We start from the raw sequence: 27,825 nt of genomic DNA on the forward strand, positions 1-27,825 counted from the left end.
TGTACACAAGTCGTATATATATCTCAGTGCCTGAGACGTCCTCTGAGACAATGCTAACAAAATGAATTATATTCTTTCCCAATATCCTTCCAAATTCTGTCACCAGCAGAATGTCGGAAAAGCTTTCTCTACGTGCTTCTTGGTCAGCTCCCCAATTAAATGAGAAGAATGCTAATGTGCAGAATAATAGTGGTGGCTAATGTCAGGCAGATTTCAGATTTAACTCTTATGCGGAAGACAGGTGGTATGGAACCAGTGTGCACAGTCAGCTGTCTATGAATCTTCTTTTTCAAGTTCTGTTGTCTTCTCTTAATGCCTCAAAAAATGATAAGAGCTGATAAAAGGCAGGGCGCTTTTCTGGTAGCTGAATGAAGCAAAGATCATGGGTATGGTTATTTAATTTTGAAATCAGTCAAGAACTGTAATTTGCATTAGTTTTTCTTGATTTTAGCACACAGTAATTCATAGAGACAGTAATGCTTATGAGGTGAAGAAAATTCAAGTTACTTTTTGTAACTTTCTTATGTTCTGATAGCTTTGTCTTTTTTCTTTGCACCAACATGTCCTCAAATATAAGTTCTATGTCTAATTTTTTTCTGACAATTATATCTAAAAAATCCCCAGTATCACTGCCATTTCATGGTATCACCAGTAATGCACCGAACAGTTCTTCGTTGCTAGTGAGAAACAAATCACAGTCCACAGACAGTTGACTAAAATTTAGAAAAGAGCCATAAATCAGCATAATTCTTGACAGAGCAGACACAGATGTCTCAAAATACAATGAGCATGATGAGCATTTGACTTAAAACTCCTCAGCAACTCACAGATGGTGTAACGCATCCTTCCCATTCTAAGGATGGGGTCATTTCAACCAACATTAGATATCTAAAGAGGTAGATGTCTCATCTAAAGTAATTGTTCTAAAATCTCTGTATATGAAAGCAGTTATTTGCTATTCCAAAGTGACTAAGATAAAAAGAACAAATGACCATGCAGAGGTACCAGTAATGGTCCTATAACTGTGAAACAAATTTAGATAATTGTCTTAGCTCAACACCCAAATTTTAAAACATTAAAATTAGGTGAGAAGAAACCTTGTACATTATGTTGACATTGAAAGATATTTTACTGTTACTTACTTAAATACATGGTTCTGAGAGGAAGAGACCCAACCTTCCTTCATGTCCCATTTCCTGTACTAACAACACCCTGAACTAGATTGTTATATCGAATCTACTACACACAAGCAATGTCTTTTATAAGGGATATTTTCCACTATGAACATCAATTCAGCTATGAACTGTGGCTCCTTGTGACTCCTATTGTTTTATTTTTTCCAGTTTGCACGTGCAGATATATGTACCTCATGCCAGCAGTTGTACATTATCTGGTAGATGGTGTCTGAAACCAGTTGTGGTCTGTAAAGTCTGTATCCTTGAGAAACTTTCTCAATGACCTGCATGTTATCATAAAGCTCATAGGGCTGCTTTCCCAAAGTGAACACTTCCCACATTAATATACCTGCAAAAATATTCATGGTAGTGGAAGACAAGAAGTGAGAGTAAAGAAATACGAGATAACCCCTTTTTCTTGGAACAAGACACATATGGAACATGTAACCGATCTGACTGTTTACAGAGAATATTGTCCAAAGAAAAGTGTGGAGATGACTGACAGGTGTGATTCTGTACCCAGATGTAAAATAACTTCTAGTAGAAGGTGAAGTTACATTCTATGGTTGATTATAAAATGTATTTGATGTGGACAATAAGGGATAAAACCCAAGACATAGCAATCTGTGGATTATAGTTTTTACAAAATACATACAAGCATCCCCTTATATAGGTGTGAGTATGTTTGTGTGTTTTAAACAGAGAGGGAGAGAAAGAGAGAAGGAAAAACAAAATGACAGCTATAGGTATCTATGTTTTTAAATAATAAGTCATAAGAAAATTTGTACCAATTTTGTGAAATGAGTGAGATATACGCTCCTTTGGTATCAGAAAGATTTCTGAATGCTTCTGCACATGCCTATAAGAACTGGATTACACTGAAGCAGCAGAAAGACTGGATAATATCATGATCATTAATTCATAATGAAAGCTTTGCAAGAAACAACTTTTGTTGTAATGGAACATACGTGATAATCATGCCAACTGTAAAATAATAATAAAAAAGTGAAATATTTATTTCATGATGGTATATAATACTGATGGCAAAGATTTTTTTTTAAAAGAAATTTATTAGGCCTTTATCTTCCTTCCAGATTGAAAGCTGGATCATTGTAGTGTCACAGTGGGATCAGAGTAAAATGGTACCTGAATCCTACCTTTCCCTGATGAGAACATTTGAAAAACAAGATTATTTGTTTTCTGACACCTGCTTTTGGGATATAAATAAATCAGTCAATTTCCTTCACCCTTTAAACATTCATTAGTTTAAAACAACCAAGTAAGAACTAATGAATCCCACTATCCCCTTGCTTCCACTGCATCAATGTATAGTGTTAAAATAAGAAAAGACCTTCTGAGAAAAAAATAATGTTTCTCACTGAAGTTAATGCCAATATTGAAGTTAATGATAATAAAGCCTGGAGCCAGGATTTCATCAATAAGAGCAAAAAGAAAAGGTATCACCAGAAAAATACAACTTCTGATTTAATCATATGTATTATAAACAACTTGTAAAGGGCATGACTAAGCTGTTTATCTGCAGGAGTCATTAATATGGTGGGACTAGATGAGGTTTAAGATAAGAAGAAGCTCAGCATTTGTAAACACTTTCATCTGCTTTATTCATCATTGTTCATTGTCAAGAACATGGGATTGCCAATTTTTCATCAACCTGATAGCTGCCAAAATTTTCCTACTGGAGGAGCAAACCTGTGTAAGTGTAATTTAAGCCCATTCACAAAAGACTCCCTTTCCTTTGACACATTTTGCAGACTTTTAGAAACAATGAACAGACTCCAGGGATTTGTAATTCATAGCTTGAAAACCACTGAAGTAGAAGTTCAAATAGTTGACATTCCTGAGTAGAAAGTGATCTGCAAATACATATTATTTTTGTGGAGATACAGAGTCCCAGCTCTCACAGATTATCTTGCACAGATGGGTTATGTACAGAGTCTACTCTGACCTCTGTGACTAATAGAAAAACGCTTGGGCAGTACTGATTTATGATCTAGATATGCCAAAGGTACTGTCTGATCTCCATTGCCAAATGTTTACAATATTAGACACATATATAGCAAATGGGGAATGGGCAGAGTTTCCATGTGCTTAAAAGAAAAACAGTAGGGCTAAAAAAATCCAAAGAGGATAGGACTTGGATGCGTAAAAACCTTAAACAAAGACATAAGCTATAACTGCTTTTTATGTTACTTCAGTGTGCAAATGTCCAGCGTTTCTGCTTAATAAGCTGAGGAAATCCAAATGTAATGGTATACATGCATACGTATTTATATGTCAAATTCCATACATACCAAAGGCCCATACGTTCGACTTGCTGCTAAATTTGGTGTAATGAAAAACTTCTGGTGCTGACCACTTCACTGGAAACTTGGTTCCTAGTGAGCTTACATACAGGTCATCCAGAACATACTTACAAGGCAAGAACCAAACCCAGTTGTGACAGACTTACAGTGAAATACTATTTACTGCTTCTTCCTTGTACATCACAAGGCTCCTAAGTAAAGCCTGGGCAGAATCCCAGATATCCAAAGGATACCTGATGGAGGCATTAGCTACAATGTATAGAACAGATAATTGCTAACTTATTAGAGAAATAATGCAGGATCATAGAAATGTCTGTTGTAAGGCCACCTAGCCTGGCCTCCTTCTCAAATAGGTTTGCTCCCATCATCACAGAACCACAGAAAAGTTTGGGTTGGAAGGGAACTTCAAAGATCATCTAGTCCAAACCCCTGCAATGAGCAGGGACATCTTCAACTAGATCAGGTTACTCAGAGCCCCTTCCAGCCTGGCCTGGAATGTCTCCAGATATGGGGCATCTACCACCTCTCTGGGCAACCTGTGCCGGTGTCTCACCACCCTCATTGTAATGAATGTCTTCCTAATATCTAACCTGAATGTCCCTTCTTTTTGATTTAAAACCACCACCCCTTATCCTATCATAAGAGGCCCTTCTCAGAAGTCTGTCCCCCTCTTTCTTATAGGCTCCTTTTAAGTACTGAAAGGCCGCAATAAGGTCAGTTAAGTCATGGCTCTGTGTAGTCAAATCTTAAAAGCCTCCAAAGACTGCAATCTCATAGTCTTTCTGGATGGCATGTTTCTTTGTTCCCTCCTGAGGAAACAACTTATTTTAGTGTTCAGCTATCTTGAACTTCCAGAGCTACAGCAAGCAGATGATGTCTGCTGTTTTATCACCTGACACTGATAAGATTTATTTGGCTCTATCAGCTTTGTATTATAAGTCACTATGGGCAGTTTTGGATCCCCCCTTAGCCTCCTCCTCGTGAGACTAAGCAGCCTGCTCCCTCAGCCTCTTCTCAGAGGACATGTTCTCTAGACTGATCATCCATAGAGGCCGCTGATTAAGATGTTTGGCCTCCAAATTAGGTAAAAATCTTGTACACAAGGTAAGCTCTGAGAAGTCTTTAACAAACATGGCTAGTGAAATCCCTTATATGCAGTTGGCCTTTAAGCCTTAACTTTTTGAGACAAAAGAACAACTTTATTCTAATCCCATAACAGCTTATGATCATTAATGGAAAGGAAAAGGAGACACAAAGAGCTGTATCACATCCTGCGACTTAACTTTCCTAACAGCCACCTGCTACCTAATCAATACCGGTAAATAACATACACACTAATGTTATAACTTCACAAGGCTCCCAGTTCTTTCACTTACCTGGTCATCCCAAAGTCAGATAGTTTCACAGTGTCCTGGTTTTGTTAAAAACAAGTTTCTCTTTTAGTGAATTTGCCTGTCAGCTAAAGCCTTCATGTTAGCTGCATTTTCCTGGAGAACCCAACACATGTTTTGGTTAAACCTAGCAATGGAATGCAAACTTATTGATAAGCACAGATGGACATCTCGTGAGAGGGGCAACGAGAAACTGATGTCCGAGAGACTGACCAATGGTGTATAACATTCCATTCACGTGAATACTTCATATAAAGTGGGAGATCACGAGGATCTCGTCCCTTTTTTGCCCTTTTCCCTTTTTCCCTTTTTTCCTCATGGCTGACATTAGGAGAGGCCCTTGCTGGTTGTCCCTGCGAACTGAGGCCTAGTGAGAGACTGAATCCAGCTCCGGTTGGCTACAGAGTCTAATCCAGGACTTCGGGTGCTGGCTCTGCAGTTGCTGAGACTTACAAGATTGGTTTTGTATATTTTGTATTATTTTCTCTATTCTTATTAGTAGCATTAGTAAAACATCTTTAACTTTTCCAACTCTCTTCTCTCTGTCCTTCTTTCCCTCCTGATCGCCTGTCCTGAGTGGGAAGCGGGGAGAGGGAGGGGCAAAAGGGGGAAGTGGGGGGAGAGGAGGTTAACAATACATCTGCCAGGGTTTGATTGTCACCCCGCAATCCTAACCCTCGACACACAGTCAGATTTCTGTCAACCAAATGGTTCCTAGCAGCCTTTAGTACAGAAATTAGAAAAGAGATGAGCATTAAAAATACAAAGAGGAACAAATAATGTCATGTCTTGGTGTTTTGCTAATAATAATTTATACTCTTTAGTATTTAAATGAATAATAACATTCTTTGATCAAAGCAAGTAAGTTTGGAACTATAAGTGAACAGTAAGTAGCTCTCTTCTTTTATTTTTCAACTACTGATTGATTGAAAAACATGCTTTACCATTATCCCAGCTTTACAAATAAGGACACTGAAGGATGAGGCAACAGGGGTGAGAAACCCACATTTACCTAGAACAGCAACAGAGCCAGAAAGTAAACCACATCTTTCAAATTGTAATCTTCTCCAGGATCCTTTTCAGTAGTCTAAGAATTTACCAAGGCATCAAAAAGTGAAAAACGTTGATTGGGTTATTTATAATGTGCTAATAAACAGAGTGGAGCAATGAAAGATGATTTAAACAGCCTGATTTATGAAAAGTTCAATATAAACCTAGTCCTGCAAATGATCCCTTGAGAACAGTTATCTAAGGCTGCATTGTCTGCCAGTGTGCTTATTAATTTCTGTGATACGATTTGCCTCTAGAGTTTTCAACCTGAAATCAAGCTCAAGTTTTATTTCTGTTTTCCCACGGTGCACAGCCAGATTTAAGAAACTGACTTTATTTTACAAATCGCATTCTGCTATTTAAATTGCCCAATATTGCTGATTTCTGAATCAGGATGTGAAAATTGGTGAGGTATGGATTTAACAACTTTTTTTACACATAAAGACAATTCTTAGAAAGCATTAACAAGACATTTAAAATGCATCCTGAGGAGACTGCACCCCTACTGGAAAATTAAGCAAGTGTGTAACACAAGTTGTCACAAATCTTCCAACAAGAGTTAGAAGGCAAAATACTGCTACTGACTCTGAAGCACAATGCACCAGGAATTTGGCTAGGTTCACTTTCAATAGAGTAGTAAAATAACAGCTGCTTTCCTCCAGGCCAGCATTCTTGAAAGCTAAGTTTTGAATAAACTTTTGGTCCAAGTCCTTGGAAGGCCTGGTCCCTTCATCAAAAGCAACTCGAAATACTCGCTTGGAAACAGGTAGAAAAATGTCTTTAAAAGAGCTAGACAGCTGCAGACTTTCAAGTCCTGCTGCTCGCAGTGCACCAGAGTAAATTCCAGTTTATCCCAGCAGTGTTCATACATGTTTTATAAAATGAATAGTTCTCAATTAGAAAAATCCCAAACTCATCCAAAACCAACCTAAGTGACCCAAATCTTCAATGTTGCATGACTTTCTCCTGGAGGACTATGGCATCACTGGACAGAACTCTTTACTTCAGTGGACTAATTTTACATTTGGACGTCTATGCGGCCACATGGTGCATAGATCCTTAAGGCTCAAGCCCACAAATGCAGGCAGCACAGTATACGCTATGTAGACCTGTCAGCTCAGCCCTGAACTTGTGGGCAGTGACGTTTACAGGTGGCTTTAATGCTGCTCGTCCACAGCTGCCTTGTATTGACCCAGCTGTGTGTCTCTGTTCAGGGGACAACACCAGTTTCTGGGGTGTGTGCTGGCAGAACCAGTGCAGCTGTGGCTGGCCCTGAGAGACAGGGCTGCCCAGTGTCACATCGTACCCCTACCATCCCCATTTCCCTTGTCCTGTAGGGTAGCTTACCAAATCTCTGTGTATGAACTGACAGCTCTCCAGAAATGGCATAGCATCACAAATGTCCTAACATATTTGCTGAAGCAGTTGCAGTTCTTTCCCATGACTCCTTAAGTAGCTAAGCAAACAGCCATTAGGTATGTATTCCATCACTAGGTAGATGGGATATGATTTTGAGCATACACCATACAGTCTAACAAGTTTGGGATGATTAAGTTCCCTGAAATAAATGAAAATAAAATAATCAAAGAACAAATGAAGATTCTTGTGCATTTCTAGTCTTCAAATATTAATACAACATACCAAAATAAATTATTGAGGCTGGAAACAGTCCCATCTCAGACTTCAAATATTCCTTTTTAAGAAGAACTGAGTGTCCTTCTGCTAGTTACTTTGAAACTCAGTATTGATGACAATCAAAAGAAGATGCAGTACTGACGAAATGACAGCTTTATAGTCAAAATCTGAAATAGGATTTAGCAGAGTAAAAGTGCAACCTTGTCAGTAGGAGAAAATAGATATGAGTTGGTGGTGTGGACCTTAGACCTTAAGATTTTCTACTAAATCCATGTTGCAAAATTTTCACATTAAGAATCTTGATTGTATCAAATAGTTAACTGGCAGGAATGTGGTACATTCCTTTGGGATACAAGATCTTAAGAATATTTCTGAATTCGTATGCTTCAATTATCGTCTCATGGTATTTCACTTGAAATTCTTTACCTCTTTGGAGCCACAGACTAAAACTTCAAGTTTCACATTCGTATCTTTGGCATTTCCTAGTTATTCGTTTGTCTCTCATTCCTGCTTTCAGGAAGGCAGGAAAAGCTTTCTACACTGTCTCTGCATAAATGCTTATGAAGCAAAGTCTTAAGTGACGTATGTTGAGCCTCTGAATTTGTGGAAGAGATGATAACTGAAAACATTGTAGATGACTGCGTCAGCCTGTTTTAAGTTCTTTTGGTAAAACGCCAAATATCCTATGTGGCTACCTATTTAGCTTGTGCCTAATGTACTTGGTGGTACTCCATTTTATTTTTAAGAGGAAATTATCTTTTCTCTGTGTGCTATATGTTACTGAGTAATGTTTAGAGAGATCATTATTTCCAAATAATTAAGCAATGCCATAACTTACATCATGGTCTGAGCTTCTTCTATGAATTCATCTTCTGACATTGCTCCCTCCTTAATCATCTTTATGACCACATCATATTGTCCCTTCTGCTTTCCCAGATGCACCACTCCAAACTGACCACTCCCTAGCTCTCTCAACAGGACAATTTCTTCTCATTTAAGCTCCCAAATTCCTAGTGGGACAAAAGGAATTTATTTAGTAAAAGAAATGGACAGATGCAAGCATGATATCCGCCACATGCAATGCTGTAGTTTTCTCTAGAACAGAGGCGTCAAACTCATTTTCACCAGGGCCCACATCAGCCTTGCGGTTGCCTTCAAAGGGCCAAATGTAATTTTACGACTGTATAAATGTAGGAGTAGTTACTGTGAGGCTGATGTGACCCCTGGTGAAAATGAATTTGACACCCCTACTCTAGAGGGTTGCAGGACCACGTAGCACTGAGGCGACACACCTGCCTCTCACCTTTTTGAGTTATGGAAGGAAACTACACTTTCTACAAGTGCTGTTCGCTACTGCTTAGGTTTAAGCTATATAAATAGATTTGAGAAAGATTTATGAATCAAATGGTTATATATTTTCATGTAGGAGATTGGAGACCAAGTACTACAGTGCCAGGTAATGTGGAAAAGGGAAAGAATAGCCATTACTCAGCTGTGCTGGGGAAGGAAACATGCCAGGTCTTGCACAGTTGATATAAGACCTGACATAAAATACCTTAAAAAGGGCACAACATAAAGTTTGTTATAAAATACCTTCACATTCACATTGCCCTGGATGTAGTCGAGATGCTCTTGTAGGAAGGGATACCCCATTTCATAGAACCATAAAGTCTTAATGCTACATGGAAAAAGAGGAAGCTGCAGAATAGGCTGTTGACTGAAAGACCATCCTTTCATATTTTCACATTGCCTTTTGCATGGACAGGTGGAAATGGACACCAAACAAAGATTTTGTAACCTCCTGCAAGTCTGAAAGCAGTTATGATTTTCTGATTATTCTTTTCTTGGTGTCCAAAGATGACACCAGCTTCAAAAAGGGCAGTTATCTTCATACCATTTCCCAATGAAGCTGTGATTGGGACTTTATTTACTTGCGTAGACACTGCATACCAGAGCCTTGTCACCACGCCTACAAAGAAAACCTGTTAAAGTTCACAATATATTATATGAGAAGACTCATGTCTTCTGAAATAAAAGAAAACACAGGGAAACTAATACATCCCTCTCCCTGCCATATTACAACCACCCAGGTAATAACAGATACTCAGTATTCAACAGCTGCTGCATCACTTTACAAGACTGAAAATTTTCTGTGCTTAAGGGCTAGTCTAGCAGAGGTATTGCAAGAAGAAGTAGTACAATATCAAAAAGCACTGCAGAGCAAAAGAAAGCAATTGTATTGATTGTGAATATGTTAGATCACTTTAGTTCCACCCAAACTGACCCAAAAGATGTTTCAGTATTTAGAATATTCAGTACTGGAAGAGATCCACCATAATTCTGAGAAGTCTAGAAGCCTGAGCCAAAGCCGATCAAGTAGAAAGAGGATTTAGGATTACTGTCTGAGTTATGCTGATGGTAGTGTATAAGCTTGAAAATTGATTCAAAACAGTGATTTTCAGTGAGGTAATACTTGTTGTCAGGGGTTTTGTGCATATGGTAATGTCTGACTGTTCCTTTTTTACTTCTGAAAAACATCACAAAGTGCTGTACACGTCAAAACCTTGCAAAGTGCCTTTCAGCCCCTGTGTTAATTGATTAGTTGCTGAATGAACTGCAACATTCCATCTGGCCAAATAATAAACTATGTACTAGATGTCACCGGGAAGACTGTTACTTTTGCCCCAGTCTGCTTTTCCCTCCTTATCACCTGCTGGCTCTGTAGTACAGGCTCCTATAACACTGGAAACTTCTGCTACATACTCTAATGTAGTCTGGTGGTTAGTGCTTCTCTCCCAATAGTTACATTTAGAGCAAAAGATTTTCCTGTACTACCCTTGCAATTGTTCTGCATCTAATTTTGAACACCTTCCTTTCTCATTCTTTGCCTTCTTCCCATGCCCATTCTCTTTCCTTTCCTTGTCTCTCACTCTTGAGACATCCCTCTTCCCCTAGGTTATGTGCCCGTTACCTGCCTATGTTTAGGTGAGACAATTCTTGATCTCCATTCCCCTGTTTAAGGAGCCACTGTTGTGTATTAAATCAAATAACTAATATGACCTGAATGTGCCCGAGGTTCACCTTTAACACAGTCTAGACAAGTCATAACAAGCAGCATACCCATAGCGTGCTCAAAGAAATGGTACACATTCTTTGGATACTCACTCAGGAACCTTGCTAAATACAGACACAGTGGACATTCCTGCTTGGCTGGATTTCTGAACCATAAAAGCACCTTCTTTTCCCTAATAAATAAATAAGCAAACAAACAAACAAATAAATAAATAATGTTATGGGGAACAACGAGGTTGGGATTCATTTCAGTGCCTTTTAGGCTTTTACACAGTAATGTCCACAAAGCAAAGAAGGAGATGTGCCTCATCTGACCTCCTTTAAGGACTACATTAGGACAAGAGGAATTATGTCTTAGAAATATTTATTTCTCTCCACTAAAAAGAGGGTCTAGGTAACTGGTTGTGATATCCCACTGTGAATGTTTAAAATTAGGTAGCTGTACCCCAGCCCAGACATGAAACCTGTTTCGATGCACAGATACATATTTATAACCAGGGAGATGGAGAGCTGTTAACCCAGTCTTCTTCCTCATGTTCCCTCCAGAGGTGGTACATGTTATAAGACCCAAACACTGCCACATCTGAATAAGAGCTTTATCCACCACACTCAATTTCTTTACGTAGTGCTTAAGACTGGTGGATTTGCTATTGCCAAAGTAATTCTGAATTACTGAATAAATTAAAAGATTTTCACTACACTCTGTTAAATTTGGACTATTTTTAGTCTTCATGTGGTACTCCAGTTCTAACTTTCACTATCCACTTTTACTTCTGTTAATGGTTTACCATGCTGGGCTGGAAATTCTGGTTTTCAGAGTTCATTTAACAGCTACACCTCTAATGTACTAGGAATGGCTGTTGCAGGGAGGAAAGAAGACATCTAGAATCTCACATACAGGCCAACGTTCAATGCTGGGATGCTCAAAAGAAACTCTATGTCCCTTTAAAGTTAACTGGAGTCAGGAGTTTCCAGCACCTTTTGGGACTGGGACAGAACTGCCCTTCTCCAGTGATTTGCCACATTTGAATTTCATTGCTGAATGTAGGGTGTAGGTCTAAGGGAAAGGACACTGAGCCAAGGCTCCCAAAGAGTCAGATTGTATCAAAATTGTTAGTGGCTGGGTACCAATCAGACCGTGAGAAAGCAGCAAGCCACAAATGGAAAACTTGTTCACACAGCACACTCAAGCACAAAGCACGGCTGAGGCTGGGGCTCCTCCAGGAAGGTACGTGAACAAGTCTTTCTGCAGTCATCTGCTGTAAAGACTTGTACCCCTGTCTAGTCCTATGGTGCTATCTATTCTTGCTACTAGTCAGCTGCGTCCAGCCAACACTCTGTAGACATAGCACTGAGTTTCCTCAGGGCCATCTGGATGAACTTATTTAACTCTATATTTTTATATCGTACAACCATCACAGAGGATTCCTCTAGACTGACCTGCAGAAAGCCACACTGGAGGAAACAACACAGGCCTAGTGGTAAAACCAAAAAACAGGGTTTTGAGGGGAAATGAACACAGTGTGTCTTTGTTCCAAGCCTATTTTTAGAGGTGAGTCATTTGTTCATTTATGTAGAAGAACTATTAACACATCCAGGCATGTTTGGAAATCTGTTTATCGATGCCAAGTTAGCACAAGAATTTCTAGAACTATGCAATACTACAGCTGTTTGAAAAGCATCAGCATCCTCTAGCTACACAGTATAGCAAAGACAACAGACGCAGAAACATTTCCATTGTAGTTCATATACAAACAATAAAAGATGTGTAGGACCTTCTGATGGAGCAGTTGCTCAGACTGCGTATGGGAGATATTACCAGCATAACAACTGCAAAGCGAAATATTTGGCTTATTATTCACAGGCTGATTTCTGAATAAGGCACAGCCAGCACATGAAAAATGCCAGACATTGTCAATACTTTCAAAGCTACTTTGAAAAGCTGTAAGGCAGACTTGTGACTTGTCCTGCATGTGTGAATTTTGGCCACGAGATCAAATGGAAACCACTAGCTCCCGTCTCATGCACTCTGAAATATCTGGTCCCACTCTGTGACTCTGACTTCTTACAGTAACTCCTTAGAAGAGGATCCCACTGCCCTAAAGTTCTGCCACAAGCTTTACCAGAAGTAGTTTGCTCTGTCTCCTGCAGACCATGACACAGCTGCATCCCTGAAAGCTGGAAGGCACATAATTCTCCTCTAACCTCGAACCTTCTCGTTGTCATTGTAATTAAGGAAACGGAGAGATCCCAAATGGAGGAAAAAAAGCCGAACATGCTATTATATGTCAGATCAGTTCAGGGAGTTCCAACGAAACCTTTTTAATAGAAGTTACCTTTTATGAAGTATCCCGTTAGTTTACAAGACTGTTTTATCTAAATTACTTTTTTTTTTTTTTTTTTTGTCTGAAAAGAAGTACATTCATACCTTTGCAAGCTGATGACAATATCTATAATTATTGTCATTGTTATGACAGCCATATGTGGGATACCATTGCTTTAGGTATAGTGGACATATAAAGGGGAAAGACAATTTCTGCCCAAAGAATCTTTTGGTTCTCACAAAGATGTATTCTATATACTCACTCATGCTTAGCAATACTCTGCTGTTCTGCCGATATTTGTTCACTGACACTGGAATTTTCCCTGCAAAGGCAAACAACATGCTGAAATTGTAAAAAAAAAAAACATGAAAAATAGCTTATTTGGATTAAAAATCATACTACATATATTTTTTGAGTAGTTATGGTCTAAGGCGAATATTTCAAAAAAGTTGAGATATATTTAATTGTCTGGATTTTCTGACTTGGTAAACACTTATATGGCCTTTTTCCTTCACTGTGCAATGTGTTAGAAAGCCAAATATTCTCTGTGCATGCTGTAACAAGCAAAGGAACTCCATATCCCTTTAGTGACCTTATGAAGAGATTGCATCTACCTTTTCAAAATGTCAGGATTTCCAAAACTGCACAAACCTAGACTTTCCAAATAAATGTTCTTAGTGTGACAGAAATAAAGAGTTCATGTGGCCAAAAAAGTGGCCTCTAAAATAACCTCTTGTACAGAAATAACATATATTTTTAATCATGCCGCCTTTTACAGGATACTATAAGAGTAGGAATTTTTAAAGGAAATTTCTGAATCTTGCCTAATGTTGTTTACTATGAGACAATCTGTTTTGTTTCTGTAAGATTTTTGGTGAGATTCATATACTTAAGAAATAAATATGCTTGCAATGTTGTGTCATCTTAATACAAAGGGAAAGATGGGTCTGATGTTTCGCTTAGACAGACTTGGACTCTATCCCGTACTGGACTACTCACATACACACAAATGCACAAGAGTGCTAGCAAGGATGATTTAATGCTGAAATAAGAGTATAAAGATTGAAATCCCAGCATCACTGAAGCCAGTGGCAAAACCCTATTGATTTAAATGAAACCAGAATTTTCAACTGATGTTTTTTGCATTAATGTATGAGTCAAAAAGACAAATTGTATCTGATTCTATACCTTTCAGTAAACTTTATTCTTAGTACTCAAAAAGTTATTTAAAAATAAATATATTCAAAAAATATGCCTGATCTTTACTAGAGTGGTGAGGAAAACATTTAAGCAGTGAATGGCTGTGTATTTATTCACTTTGGTTCCTCATCATTCATAGATAACTTTCTCAAGTAAGTGCTTGGTACAAAACCTTCACTCCTGCAAAATAAACAGTTCAAAGTTTAGCTGTTGTACATGACTCCATCTTAAATTTTGTCCCTTAAAAGAGGAAAAGGGATTAATCACAAAGTCACTTTTTAGAATGTCACTGAAAAAAATGCTCATGGTTAAAACATTTCTGCTTTTACTTACCATGTAGAAAAATACAGAAGTAATTTCTTTTAGAAAATTACATTTCAATGAAGTACTCTTTTTGCTAGTCATTGAAATGACTTCTTCCTCCGTGATTAGTTGCATCATAAGCAAGACTGGAACAGCTGCTCAGCAATATCATTACGTGCCATCTCAGTTGCTGTGATGAAGGATGCCCGTGACTAATGGGTGCCAGCAGAGTATCCAAGGTCAAACACAGAAAATCCATAGGTAGGCTCAGCACTCTTCTTGACACAATGGCAGATGCAATTGAGAAGCTAAACTAAGTGCATATGGACAGCTGAGCTACCACTTAAAGCAGTTGACGGCATGGGATGTTGGACCTAAGTTATGGAGCCAATGAACATCTGTGGTTGTAAGACTGTGGGTTGTATGGTGTACCCATCAGAAAAATAAATAGGGGGAATAAATTTTGTATTTGAATATGGATGGACAGAGAAAGGAAGGGTTTCTTCAGCAGAATAGAGTGAGAAGAAAACTGAGAGTGCATGAAAACAGGTGAAACAGGTAACTCCTCATGTTTGTTCCTGCCACATTCAAGAAAACAAGATCCGATTTTTTTTTTTTCAGTCAGAATTTAAAGGTTTGGTTATGATGTATATTTGACTTGTTCTTAAAGAATCATTACAGCAAAAGCCTTAGCTTCTCAACCCAAAGAAAAACACTGTAAATGTCCCACTTTCTCTGGATCTCTTACTGCTCCTTCATTCATCTCAAAGCCCTCTACTCAGGGTCTATAAGCAGAGCTGTCTGTATTGTCTGCCTTTATGTAGCTGTAAGCAGTCCAGTGAAGGTATTAGGAACATATCTCAGCTTACTAATCTTTGAGTTGTCAGGGTTGTGTGTGTGGCGTTCTTCTTCCACAACTGTACACAAATCCTATGAGTTATCAAGTGCAGACACTTTACCTTAAGTTAAGGTTGTTTTATGTTTTTTGTTTCCTTAGAGTCATAAACTTAATCATTGAATTATGAATCGATCAGGTAATTTAATTCTGTTGCAAACCAGCCAAGGATGGTAATGAAAATGGAGTAGTACAGAATACAATGAGGCTTCCAGAGCAATGTTTAAAAACTACTAAGGTAATTGTAGCATAGATCCTGAAAGGTACCAGGACTGCTTGCACTATTTTCTATGAAGGTAAATGGAAGACCATGATCATGGAATGAAAGTACTCTGCAGGGCATACTTACCCTTCCAAATCCCTTACTTTCCACCAGTCAGAATCTCCCTCTTCCAACACATAGTATTTATTGCTTCTGACAAGCTGGATAGCTGAATTTCCTTTAGGTTCATAGCTGTATTGGGCCACAGCCATGTTCAGGACTGACTTGTCTGGTGATAGCACCCGAGGCGGGATTATACGCTTCTGCTTCTGAAGACAGAGGAAATAAAATGATAAGGAGATGCAGCACAGGGTACAGTAAGAAATAACACATGATATATACATGGGCACTTATATCCTCACCATATATAGTGATATTAGACAAATTAATCAAAGCTAAGAAGAAGGGCACAAGCAGCTTTCTCCTCATCCATTTAGTATCTAGCACAGCCTAGATACTGTTGTCCACATTTGTGAGACAGGTGATAACAGAGCCAGCTTCCACATTAATGACACTAGAAGCAATTAACTTTGAGTGGAGGCTGACACTGCTGTAATAGGAAGCTCTCATTACCAAAATCACATGATAGACTTGACTTCATCAAAAGCAATCCCACCTATCTCAAGCTCATACTACTTAATGAACTGTTGCATTTCATGTGCTTCGGGCACCATATGACCAAACTGTGCTTTACTATCTTTAAGTGCAATGATGTCCTGTTCTATCAAAAGACTCCACCATAGTATTATAAAATAACATTTTTCTTCTTAATGGCTTTTGATCTATAGTAATGTTACCATGAAGCACAACAAACATTAGTCGATTGTTGCTACTAATCACTGAAAACAAAAAGCTATGCTAATTCTAAATCATTCCCTTTCCTTACCATGTTTTATTGATGTTTTTCTGCTACGCATGTTGGATATAAGGAATCCCACTCCTTGGTGCCTAACTTGTGTAGATACGTAACTATGGGGTTCATCTTACCTAGCTTTGACCCTTGTCTTCATGTGAAACGTGTTATCCTACAGAAGTGTCTACTTCTCACCACATTGTTGAGGAGGTATACACAAATGACTAGGATGAGAAATCTGACATTAAAGTTAGGTGACATCAGTCAAGTCGTAGGCAAAAGAGCATCTAAAATTAAGGCACTGTAATACATTTAGGAATCAGGGAAATGTCATAACTGAGAAAATCCAGACATCACAGTTCTTTAAGAGCAGAGAAAACTACACTTGAAACACTGACAGCAAAGGATGCGGGAAAATAAGAAAGGCTTAGGAAAAAAGGCTCTAAATGACACCTGTTTACTATTGAAAATGACTGCGATGCCAGGGAAGAATGCCAAGTGTTCTGAAGCAGGCTGTGGTTCCTTTAAATCAAGTCCAAGTGACCATGGCATTGTGTTTCCTTGTTTTCTCTTTATTGGTATTTCTTTAAACAAGGAGAAACCAAAGAGCCAAGTGAATGCCTAATTGAGTGCACTGAGCCAGAAGACGCACATGATCTCTTCCTGCAAATACACCAAGTCTTAATCTGATTTCACTAAGTTCCAGTGGAAATATTAATTCTTTAAAGAGGTGTCACTCACAGCAGAGTCGTCCTCATTTGACTAGAATTAGGTTTGTTACTCATCAAGTAGCACTACTTGACCCCAATAAGGGTGATTCAAGTAGTACTACTTGACTCCAATAAGGGCGATTCAAGTAGTACTACTTGACTCCAATAAGGGCGATTTCTGTTGGTCTGTCTGACTTCGGTGGAAATGAACTTATAGCTTGAGGGTCTGTGTTAGGCAGGATTCAATTCTTAAACTGCTTTGTGGAATAATGACAGAACTAGAGTTGCCTGCAACTTCCAGAAAGATAGAGAAAATTTTAATACAGAGATGAAATGGATTTCTCTTTAAAGTCTCTAGTGATGTTAGAGCAAGCTGATATTCAGTAAACATATTTATGAGCTGATGTGCACCTCTGAGTTTTGGCCTTGGTAATTTTTGGAAATTAAATTGTTCTTCCTTAATTTCCTGTGTTTTGCTTACAGAACAATCAAAGTATCATCCTCTGTTGGAGCTTTCCTCTTTTTGTGTGAGCAGATGAAAGTGTAAAGCATTGGCCAAAGCAAATGGCAGAAAGAATTGTGAAATTATTTTTTCTTTGTCCAGTCTGCCAGGGAAAAGAACCAGCCAAAGATGAGCACAACAGATTGTCTCTGCTGGATGTGTATTCTCCTGTTGCAATATTCTGGATGGACCTCATCTGTAACCTGGTACATATTAATCTCTTGATATACAGCTTTCCATTTCCAGCACTGGCTGAAAGCCCCAGAGCATTTCCTAACAGTAACTGAGTGGATCTTATTATTTCCTTTATGCTGGCAGTGATACTACTGTGGTTTTCATATTGATGACTGTATTGCTGTCATCTAGAGAGCCGTAGGTGACAGTCTGAGATTCAGCTGCAATGTCCATATGGGGAACAGTTACTATCTGCAAACTGCACCCAGCTGCATACAGCTGGAAGCATGTGCTGGATCACTTCAGCTTCCGTAAACTTTGTCCAACACGTAAGCAAGAGAAGATACGTGTGTGCACTCAGTGGACTTCTGTCATCTGATCTACTGCATTATTGGTTGGACCTACATGAACCATTTGCCGTTGCAAAGACAGTGGATGCCAGGCACCAGCAGAGGTGAAAGTGTTTCTCAGGCAGGAAGTTCCTGCTTCCTGCAGTTATCAATGTACAGGGTAAATGACCACTGATTCCCATGAAGGGACCTTTGTGCCCACTGTCCTTTGTGATGACATCACTCTTTAGGAACCAGCTCCTCTGTGGGAGACCAGAGGTGTAACACTGAACGGGTAGAAGGAACAAAAGCGTCAAAGGTGCAGGATGTGAGGATGCAAAAGTAGTGTCTCAGCAAAACGTGGTCAGTTTTGCCCACATGCAAAAGTAGTGTCTCTGGTCAGCTGGGAAGAAAACAAGAGAGCAAGGCTTGAAGAGGAGAGGCAAGGAGAGGTGAGGGACATGAGCTGAGAGGCAGTTGGGAAGAAGGCTGTGGGTATAGTGGTACTTCTGATGATCAGACTGAGTAGATGAAAGGGCAAAGTAAAAATGTGCTGAGAGCTTATAGAAATAGCTTTGTGACTAAATATAAGCTGTTCCTCACCAGGAAAAGTCAGTATTAGCCTTCTTAACCTGACTATATCATATGGCTTGGGAAAATGAAGTCAAGTTGTTCTGAACAGATGTGAGAGTTATTGTATCTGCATTTACTGAACCTGTTTTAGAAGGATCCATCTAAAAACTGTCATGTTCCTGCTTTTTAAACTTCCCTTTCAAAATATCTTCTCTGAACTCAGGCAGATAATAAAAAGAAATCATATAGGTCTAGCAGAAACCAGCATATTCAGCAGTAGATTTGCATGACTGATGATTTTTCCAGATAGACAGAGCATCTCCTGCTGGAAGTCAGGCAAAACAGACCATAGTATTCAAAACAAGTTACGCTGCTGCATGTTCAAAATGCTATTACTTTCAAATTTAACTATCAGGAAAAAAATGTCAAAAGCTTCTTTGTTCATAGCTTCTTTCCAAGGCTTTTATTTTTTTTTTTTTCCTCCCTTAAAGCTCCATGTTAAATCTCTGGTGATTTTATCTTCTGTCTCTTGGTAATCTATGTGTTTGTTAAAGCCCTGGCTGTTAATGTCAACCGTATACACAAAAATCCCAGCTTTGTTCTCTTTTTTTTTTCTTTAAGTTACATTGTGATTAACAGAGAGAACCTAGGAAATAGATCCAGACTGTATTCTAAAGATATAGAAGAGAAGACAAATTAAAACAAAGCACAAAATAGAGATTTAAAAATTCCATTATTTGAAAGCCAATCTGGTTTAATTTGGAGGAAGCTGGGGTAATGATGGGTGGATGAGTCCCTTTTTAAAGAGGTAAAAACATCATAACTTCAGCCACTTTGTTCTTTTTTATTCTCTTGTCACTGTTACCTCCTTCCCACCTACAAATCTCAATAATTACGCTGGGCAGTAAAACCAAGGTCAAAGATACAACTGTTGCCCTTATATTGCACAGGAGGAGAAAAATGAGGAAATAAGTACACAAGAAGATATTCCAGTCTTGCTTTTAGTCTTAACATGGTAACTTGTTGCCCTTCTTCATTAAGCAACTGATGTACTAGAGGACCCAGGCTAAACTGGGCATGAGAAGGGTGCTTTTCGGCACCCCAGTGTCCTGTTATTCTCTTTGGGTCTGTGAAAGCCTAGCTTTCTCAGATGAACAGTAAAGCCCAGTGGCTGCTGTTGGGACACCACCCTCTTGGGTTTTATTTTATATACAGGCAAGATCACAGAAAGAGCTCAGGTGCACTTCGCAATTCATCAATGCAGAGGCTGCCTGTATAAAGTTGCGCTAAACAGACATTCCTAAACAGACATCTGTACTCTTGACCCAACTCCAGAGCAACATAGGCTGGGACTTGCCTGAGATAAAGGCAGTTCACTCATCATTTCTCACCCACGCAAAGCAGGTAAATTTGTTCACATCTTCAATTACAATGTTTTCTCCAAGTACTATGAGCACCATTTTCACTGGGGAGGGTGGTGGAGGAGGGGTTTTGCTTTGCTAGGAACTGCAACCTCCAACACCCTAGAGAGCTAATTTATAAAGTAAAGTAAAAGGCTTCTTTACAAGGGCTGTAGCCAGTACTGCCACCAGCATGTTAGAGTGAACTGAGACTTTCCTAGTTTGCCACATGGAAGAGGAAGATGAGCCCTTCCCTCTGACATGCTGGTGAACACAACAATGCTGAAGCTGCACTGCAGGTTAGAGGTCCACACCAGCTTCCAGCTAGCAGATGTTTGCAATTCTCTATCCCATCCCGCAGCGCTCCTGACCACCAGGATGCCAGTCTTCCCCCTTAGCCAGATAATGAAATGTTTTCATCTACCAGCATTTGAGGGACTGGAGGCAGTGGTTTCACAGTCCTAGTTGTGCAACACAGAATTACATCTAGATGAGAAGGAGAATTAAAGAAAAAAACATGAGTATAAGTAAGGCTTTATCTCTTGAGGCTTTCTAATGTGCAGATCTATACAGTGGCAGCAACAGCATCATGACAGCGATTTCACCTCCCTGAGGTATTGACTTCCTTTAGTTTTGTATTTTCCAACATTCACTTAATTCATCTCAATATTGTTAAAAACCCCATCAACCAGTGGTTACATCTATGCAAAAAAACAAATCTGGGGAAATCTGTGGTTGTATTTAGCTCTGTTAGCTCAAAACCCTGTTAGCTTATTTGGTTACATACAGAGGGAAACATGTATGTCCTTTATTTTTTTATCTTTTTTTTTTTTTTTTTAAATTAGTTTCATTGGCACTTTTAGTCCATGAAGCAGTAATTAAGAAATACTGCTTTCCATAACCCAGTGGTCACAAGACTGAAGCTGTCTGTAGTCATCCCTGCGTTGTCAGTCTCCCTGTGCTCTACACGTTTCTGTTAGCAACCTCAGTAACTTATTTAGGAACAAATTTAGAGCAGATACAGCACTTACCCTGCATGTATTATCATCTCAGACACAAATGAAGTATTCAGCATGCCACAATTATCTTTCTAACTCCACTCTTGACTAAGTCCTCCATGACTGGTAATGAGGTATTTCCTTGTCCTGGCAACTGAGTGGGGGTCTCATGGCCTTATTTGCTTTCATAACAAGTGATTTTGAAGGTAGATGAAGCTATTCAAATTATTGTTACAAATCAGCTGACAACTCTTTACATTGTTTAGTGTTCCATAATGATGAGATCTGTACTAATAGTAGATAAGCCTATATAATTTTATTAATAGTTTTCAAAAGCAAATGCTTGTTCCAGGCAGTCTCACAGATCTAAGTCAGGTTCCTAACCACTCACACCCACATTTCTGGATTTAACTTTTAATTTTGGGTTCATTCTTTTTTTGATTGTGATCATAAATGTTTAAGATCAAGGTTCAATTGTGATTGAAATCAGTGGATCTACCAGTACTCTACAATTCCAAATAATCAAGCTTTAAAAGGCTGAAGCCCAAATACTCATGAACTGCTGTTCCATCTCCCAAATGTGGCCTTTCACTCTTAAGCATGTAGCCAGACATGAGGCAATTCCCTTCTGAAAAAGTGAAACCTAGGAGGGTGCTGCTCTACAGATTTTCCTCTATCAGTTTCTATAGATAAAAACTAGAACACCTAAATAATTGCAACTAAGTTCCACAAGAAAATACTTTAGAAAACCATGTTAAAATAAAAAAAAAATCTGCATTTAAATAACATATTTTAGGAAAAAAACATATTAATATAATTATATATTAATATAAGTTTTACTTCTATTTAGTTATGAAACAATTGTTATACACTTATTCATATACATTCTTGTGCTGAACTTCTATTGTTGCTATCCATTCATCTTATAGGATGTCATCACAAGAAGGATTTTACAGCATAAATCTACAATTTAGCTAGAGATCTTCAAAAGAAAAATAATTAAATCTGGTTTATTTTGTAGGTAAAAATGTCACTAACATTTGATCAAACACAGAAGATATAATTTAGTGGATTATTTCCCCTAGTTATACTATAAGCTACAATGTATAACAGCTATGATGTTAAAAGGAACTTAGCATGTGCATGAAAAAGTTTGAGTAGATTAGCTTTTTTACTGATTATAGTGCCTTAAATATCCATGTGATTTGATAATATTGTGAAAAACATCAATGAGACTAATCAAACAAATTAAAGAACACATTATATTTCTCCCAAATCGTACATCCAGGGGCTGCTTTACAGGTCTGCTTGCAACAGAGAAACTTCCCGTTGATGAAGAATCCTTTATGGTACTTGTTTAGTAATTCAGAATTATCTTTAATTTCTGGAAAGCACAAAGAAACTAAAGAGAAAATGACAGGCTGCAAAATGGGAATGTTCATCATGATCAATAGAGTCTGCTGCATTAAACCATGGCACTCCAGCATGCTTACTGACTCATAGCTCTAGGCACACATCCTGGTCACATTTTTGTCTCTATACCATATTCCTCTATACAAACCCAAATCTGAAATTCCTGTTTTCCAGCTACCTATTTCTTTGAGAAAAAAATCTGTGTGTGAAGATGGAGGTACCGTACAACCCAGTCAAACAACCAAAGCCAAAACAGAATCCAACAGCTATGATTCAAAATCAGAGATCTTATAAAGATTTCACTACCAATAAAACCCACCTAATTAAAATAAACCGTGTTTATATATCAAAATATACTGAATATTTTCTTAGAACTACCTGTTGTAAGAAAATTATATTCACTGATACTCAGTATCAGAATAGATACTTGATAACCCATATGGTAGATCCAAACTACCATATATTTGTTAAAAAACATTCCATATTTGAGTGCATCAGAAGGGAACACCAACAAATAGATACTTATTTTATATTCAAAGCACTGCCTTACTCTTACTCTTACTCTTACTTTTACTCTTACTCTTACTCTTACTCTTACTCTTACTCTTACTCTTACTCTTACTATTACTGCCTTACTCCCCGATAGTATCATTGTGCTAGTGATACATGAGTTCTGTGAGCCAAAACAGCAGTTTTTGTTTCAAAAGGTATCTAAAAGAAAAGTAGAACATGTAGAATGAGACTTTAAAAATTGGTTGTGTCAAGACAGGCTTTTAGTCCTGCTGTGGAGATGTAAATCCAAGATTCCTGAACATGTGAGACAGAACAGCAAAAGGATCAGGGCTCTTCTTGGTGGCAAGTGTAGCCAACAAAATATTTGTGCTACTATTTGTCTCGTTTACATTACAAAATATATCACTTACACAACTTGGTTCTTCAAAAAATTCATCTTAATGAAAATCTTGATTTCTAGAAGACTCAGTGTAGTTAGTTTGCCAAATGCTGGTCCACATTCTCTATAGCGTTAGCAAATTAATTGACATACTCTCACTTCTGTGCATGCAAAGGAAGTCACAGAGAGGCAGCTCATACAAGGGCTTACAAGTAAAACTGGGGGAGGATACTGTTCACAGCTCACTATAGAATGCCTATTTTTGTTCTAATTATGGCCGGCATTTGTAAGGGCTGCCCTATTCGATATGAGGTTTTTGTCTTCACTGGAGTTATGCAGAGGCACAGTTTTCTGCCCATAACTTATGCTTTGCATGACTCTGATTTTGTTTCCTTGAAACAAAAGAGGAAAATACAAAAGCAAAAGCACTACAGGATTTATTATCAAAATGGCATTTATGCAGATAAGTACTATACTAACCGCGTCAGGTATGGTTGTCTATTAACTTGCATAACATACAATGAAGATTGAAAATGCCCATAAAAATAACAACAAAAAAGCTTTATTTTGGCTTATTTCTCACTGAAACCTTCAGCCTTTAAAATTTTTAATCCATTCTTGGAAATACTGTGTGTTTCAACCAGGCAGTGCTGATGTATGAATGAGACTAGAAACAGGTGACAAAGAATGGCACAAGATGATGAGTCAGGGGCATTTTCCTATCTCTCCTCATGTTGTTTGAATATTTAGGTATGCAAAGGAATAGTATTACCTCTATGCAAAGCTGTAAGCCAGTGCTCCTGGCTCTCTTAGTCATCTGCATAGACATAGAGCAGGCCGCCCTTGTACACGATCTGGAAGAGGTTGAGAAAGCCACAATGGTGAAAGTGGAGTGCCTGAAAGTATCTTACTGTGCAGGAGGGGAAAGGAAAATAGGGTGGGAACCAAAAGAATAGGCTTTGTGGACCCACATCCAGCTCCCACAACTTACTGACATTTCTCAGTGGTCACTTACATCACTGCCATTTCATAGAAATACTTCATTTTACATATTAATTATTTTAAATATGAATATAAATATAAGTTTAAATAAAAATAATATAATACTGCCTTAACCAAAGTGATTTATGTCCTAAAGCACAGTTGTAGAAACAAAGGACAACACTGAATATTTTTGGATAGTCCCATCTTCTATGTACAAAAGACCTTACTACCCACATGTAAACTCTTTCTTTCCACTTCAGTTTTTCCATATTCATCTTCCAGCTTTTGGCTCATGTTACATAAGGCCAGACCAAATGCTCACTGAGTCCTGGAACCCATCTCTGACAATGTCCAGGAATACTGAGGCAGAGTACATGCTCAGTGCAGCTGTACAGTGATCAGAGAATCCCGATCCAAAGGTGATGCATTTATAATTCATAACCTCTGAGAGGTATTTTCCTCTGAGAGGTATTTTCCTCTGAGAGTACATTCCACTGCCTTTTTAAGGAAATAACTAGTTCCTACAACATCTTGCAGTAAGTAGTCCTACAGCTTAGCTACACAATATGAACAGTTAGCTTCTTTTGCTTATTTTTGACCTATCTTCTGCTCACTTTGCATGAAGCCTACCTAGTAATTACTAACATCTGCTTTGCTTTTTGGTGCTGGGCTGACTGTGTGTATGTGTCTGTGTTAGGTCAGGGTTTCATTTCCCTCCTGTACATTGTTTTTCAGTCATTTGCACTGAATTTCAAATATCTACTATTTTGTTTTTATTCGTTAGACTGAAGAGCCCTCATCATTAAACGTGTACTCCCACTGGTAAATATACACAACTGATGAATTAGCTTCCTGTCTCTTTATTTAGTTAAATGGTGGAGCCCTGTGAGCTCTTCTCTTGAACATGTTATCCATCCAATCTATTAGTCATTGTGAAGTCTCTCCTTTGACCTCTCTTCAGTTTACAACATCTTTCTTCAATTATAATCACCACAACTAGACATAATATTCTTCTGGTGATCACAGTAGTGTCAAAACATACTGAGTGCTTTTATTCAATATGTGCCTGCTTCCATGTCCAAGGATGCCATTAGCTCGTTTGGCCACAGCATCACACTGGAAATTTATGTTCAGCTATCATCATCCTAAAGTCCTTTTTAGGGATACTGTTTCCCAGAAGAGTCATCCCTACACACTTTCCCCCACTCAGCTGAACTATGCTCTCCTGACATAAATACACTAATTTAACATAAATGCATCAATCAGTGCCGCAAAACTGGGGGAGGGAGAAGGGAAAGGAAGGCTGGAATGACACCTAGGATCAACTAGGCAGGGAAATATTAAGTATTCCTCATGAGATTGCCCTTGGGCATGGCAGTTATTGCAGGATCACAAATTAATGCAGTATTCAGCAACCCTGTTATTCACTCTAGCATTCTGCTGCTTGCAGTTGCACTGTTTGGCAGTGGTGCTCCAGGTGCAGATCTGTGGCTACCTCTCACATCTGCATGTCCCGCTGCCTGTAGAACTGAGATTGATGGAGGCCTTAGGAAGAACTCGAGCTGGACAACTGAAGCAGATTAAAGGCAGCAAATTTGAAGTTATGGTTTTTGTATCACATTTAATTCTTGAACATGTGTAGTGCCTAGTACAGCTGCATCTTCTGATACAAGGTGTAACCTTGGATTTCCTGACTGTGGCACATTTGAATGGTAATCAAGCAGTTAGGGGTCAAATCCTGCACTTGGTATTGAAGCCAAAAAAAATAAGTGGAAAGAGAGAATGAGAATTAAAATAAGAATTTTTAAGTGCTTAATTCTACCTTAAAATAAGTGATAATCACACAGGATAGTGATGTATATATTCCAGTTCATATTAATTGCATATCTGATAGACCTTTGAACACAAAAGAAACAGGACTTGATCTAAATTCTGTCACAGTCAATTAATAATACATCAGCAAAGTCACAACTTCAGTAGTAGGGTCTGATCTTCTTTTTGCTCTAAATATCAGTAGCATTCAGCAATTTTAGGTATCACCAATTAGGACAGGAACACTAAGAAATATTAGGATGACTAGCATATTTCACATGAAATATAAATGAAACAGATTTCATGGCTAACCTGAAAAGGATATTGTCTTGCAGGAGGTGCTGATTCCTCATGATTTACTGTCTCAACACATCGGGTTTTCTCAATTTCAATTGACGCCTTTTTGCTTCCTTTTTTCTAAGAGACAAAAAGCATAGCAGACTGTAAACTAAAGTTAAGACAACAGAAAGTATTCGAGTTGGATGATTTTGTGCAATTTTGTATTTCAAACTGTATAAGCTATAGCTTCAGGTTTGCTAAACTTTAAAAGAAAAGTAGTAAAAAATCTCCTCAGTACTCAACCTGCATCTAATATATTGATCACATTCCTTTTTAAGTCAGTTACAGAAATTACAGGACACAGCCCTACATCTGAAAAAGCATCTGCTGCAACTGCAGGAGTACAGGGAAGAAGGGATGAGTAAAAGGGAATGAAGAAGGAAGAATTAAGAGGAAAAAACCTTAAGAGCAACTCAGATGCCTAGCTATGTTGTTAATAATTTTGTTAAGGTAATGGATCTTACTCTCACTGAGCTTCCCTGCAGTTTTGTAATGTCATGTAACTCACAAGAGGCATCTAAATGTGTGAAAAGGAGTAAAAACTTTAAAATAAGTTGCCTGGCACATATACTTGCATTCCTGATGGGAGATCTTCTGAATGAAAAGCCAGCATTTTGTGGTACACAGTCACTCCTCAGGAAACAAGAATAGTTTAACCATCTGCTTTGTGCAATTGAGGGATGAGGTTCTGAAGTGATTATGCCTTGTACAAGTAACTTCTGAATCCAGTTATTTACATCAGTTCAGAGGGAAAGCTGAACAAGAAAAAACATCCCTATTCAAGACAATGTGTAAACATATGCCAATGTTAATTACGTGCTTAAGTTCTCTTTGGTAGGACACAAACAGATGCTCAATGGCAAGCACAGTTGTAAGAGTTGTTCTGATGCTCTTAAGCCTGCAGCTAAGTGTTTTCCTGAACTGAAACTAGGATTTGATACCCTATAATTCTACTCAAAGCGAAGTACACCTGTTGTTCTAAATCTAATGTCTGATCAACTTTCACAAAAGAAAACTAGAGGAATAATGTGACACTGGAAAGTCTTAGAACTATTTACTTAAAAAAAAAAATCTTACCCCTTTGTCATAGTCATAATAAGAAAGATTTGCTTTCATTAAAACAAACAACCTTCTCTTGTAATTAACTGGTGATTTTTTTTTCTTTTGTTGTGACTTCTTTAAAAGGATTTCTTCTAAAATTGTTTTCTTCTCCAT

The 27,825-nt window shown here is 38.2% G+C and overlaps 1 protein-coding gene across 1 annotated transcript; it reads right to left on the bottom strand.

Annotated features, from left to right (window-relative positions):
* Positions 1–289: 289 nt before the first annotated feature.
* On the bottom strand, positions 290–27,825 carry BMX (BMX non-receptor tyrosine kinase). Its single transcript, XM_065844194.1, is given in 19 exon segments — positions 290–364; positions 1,367–1,524; positions 3,488–3,605; positions 4,872–4,910; positions 5,577–5,612; positions 7,288–7,498; positions 8,414–8,585; positions 9,470–9,544; positions 9,975–10,102; positions 10,741–10,820; positions 12,423–12,477; positions 13,234–13,293; positions 14,289–14,351; positions 15,719–15,897; positions 20,597–20,658; positions 22,435–22,554; positions 24,248–24,329; positions 26,584–26,688; positions 27,688–27,825. Coding segments are annotated over 19 exon segments (1,956 nt in total).

This window comes from Patagioenas fasciata, chromosome 1 (genome assembly GCF_037038585.1).
Source record: "Patagioenas fasciata isolate bPatFas1 chromosome 1, bPatFas1.hap1, whole genome shotgun sequence".
Lineage (NCBI taxonomy): Eukaryota > Metazoa > Chordata > Aves > Columbiformes > Columbidae > Patagioenas > Patagioenas fasciata.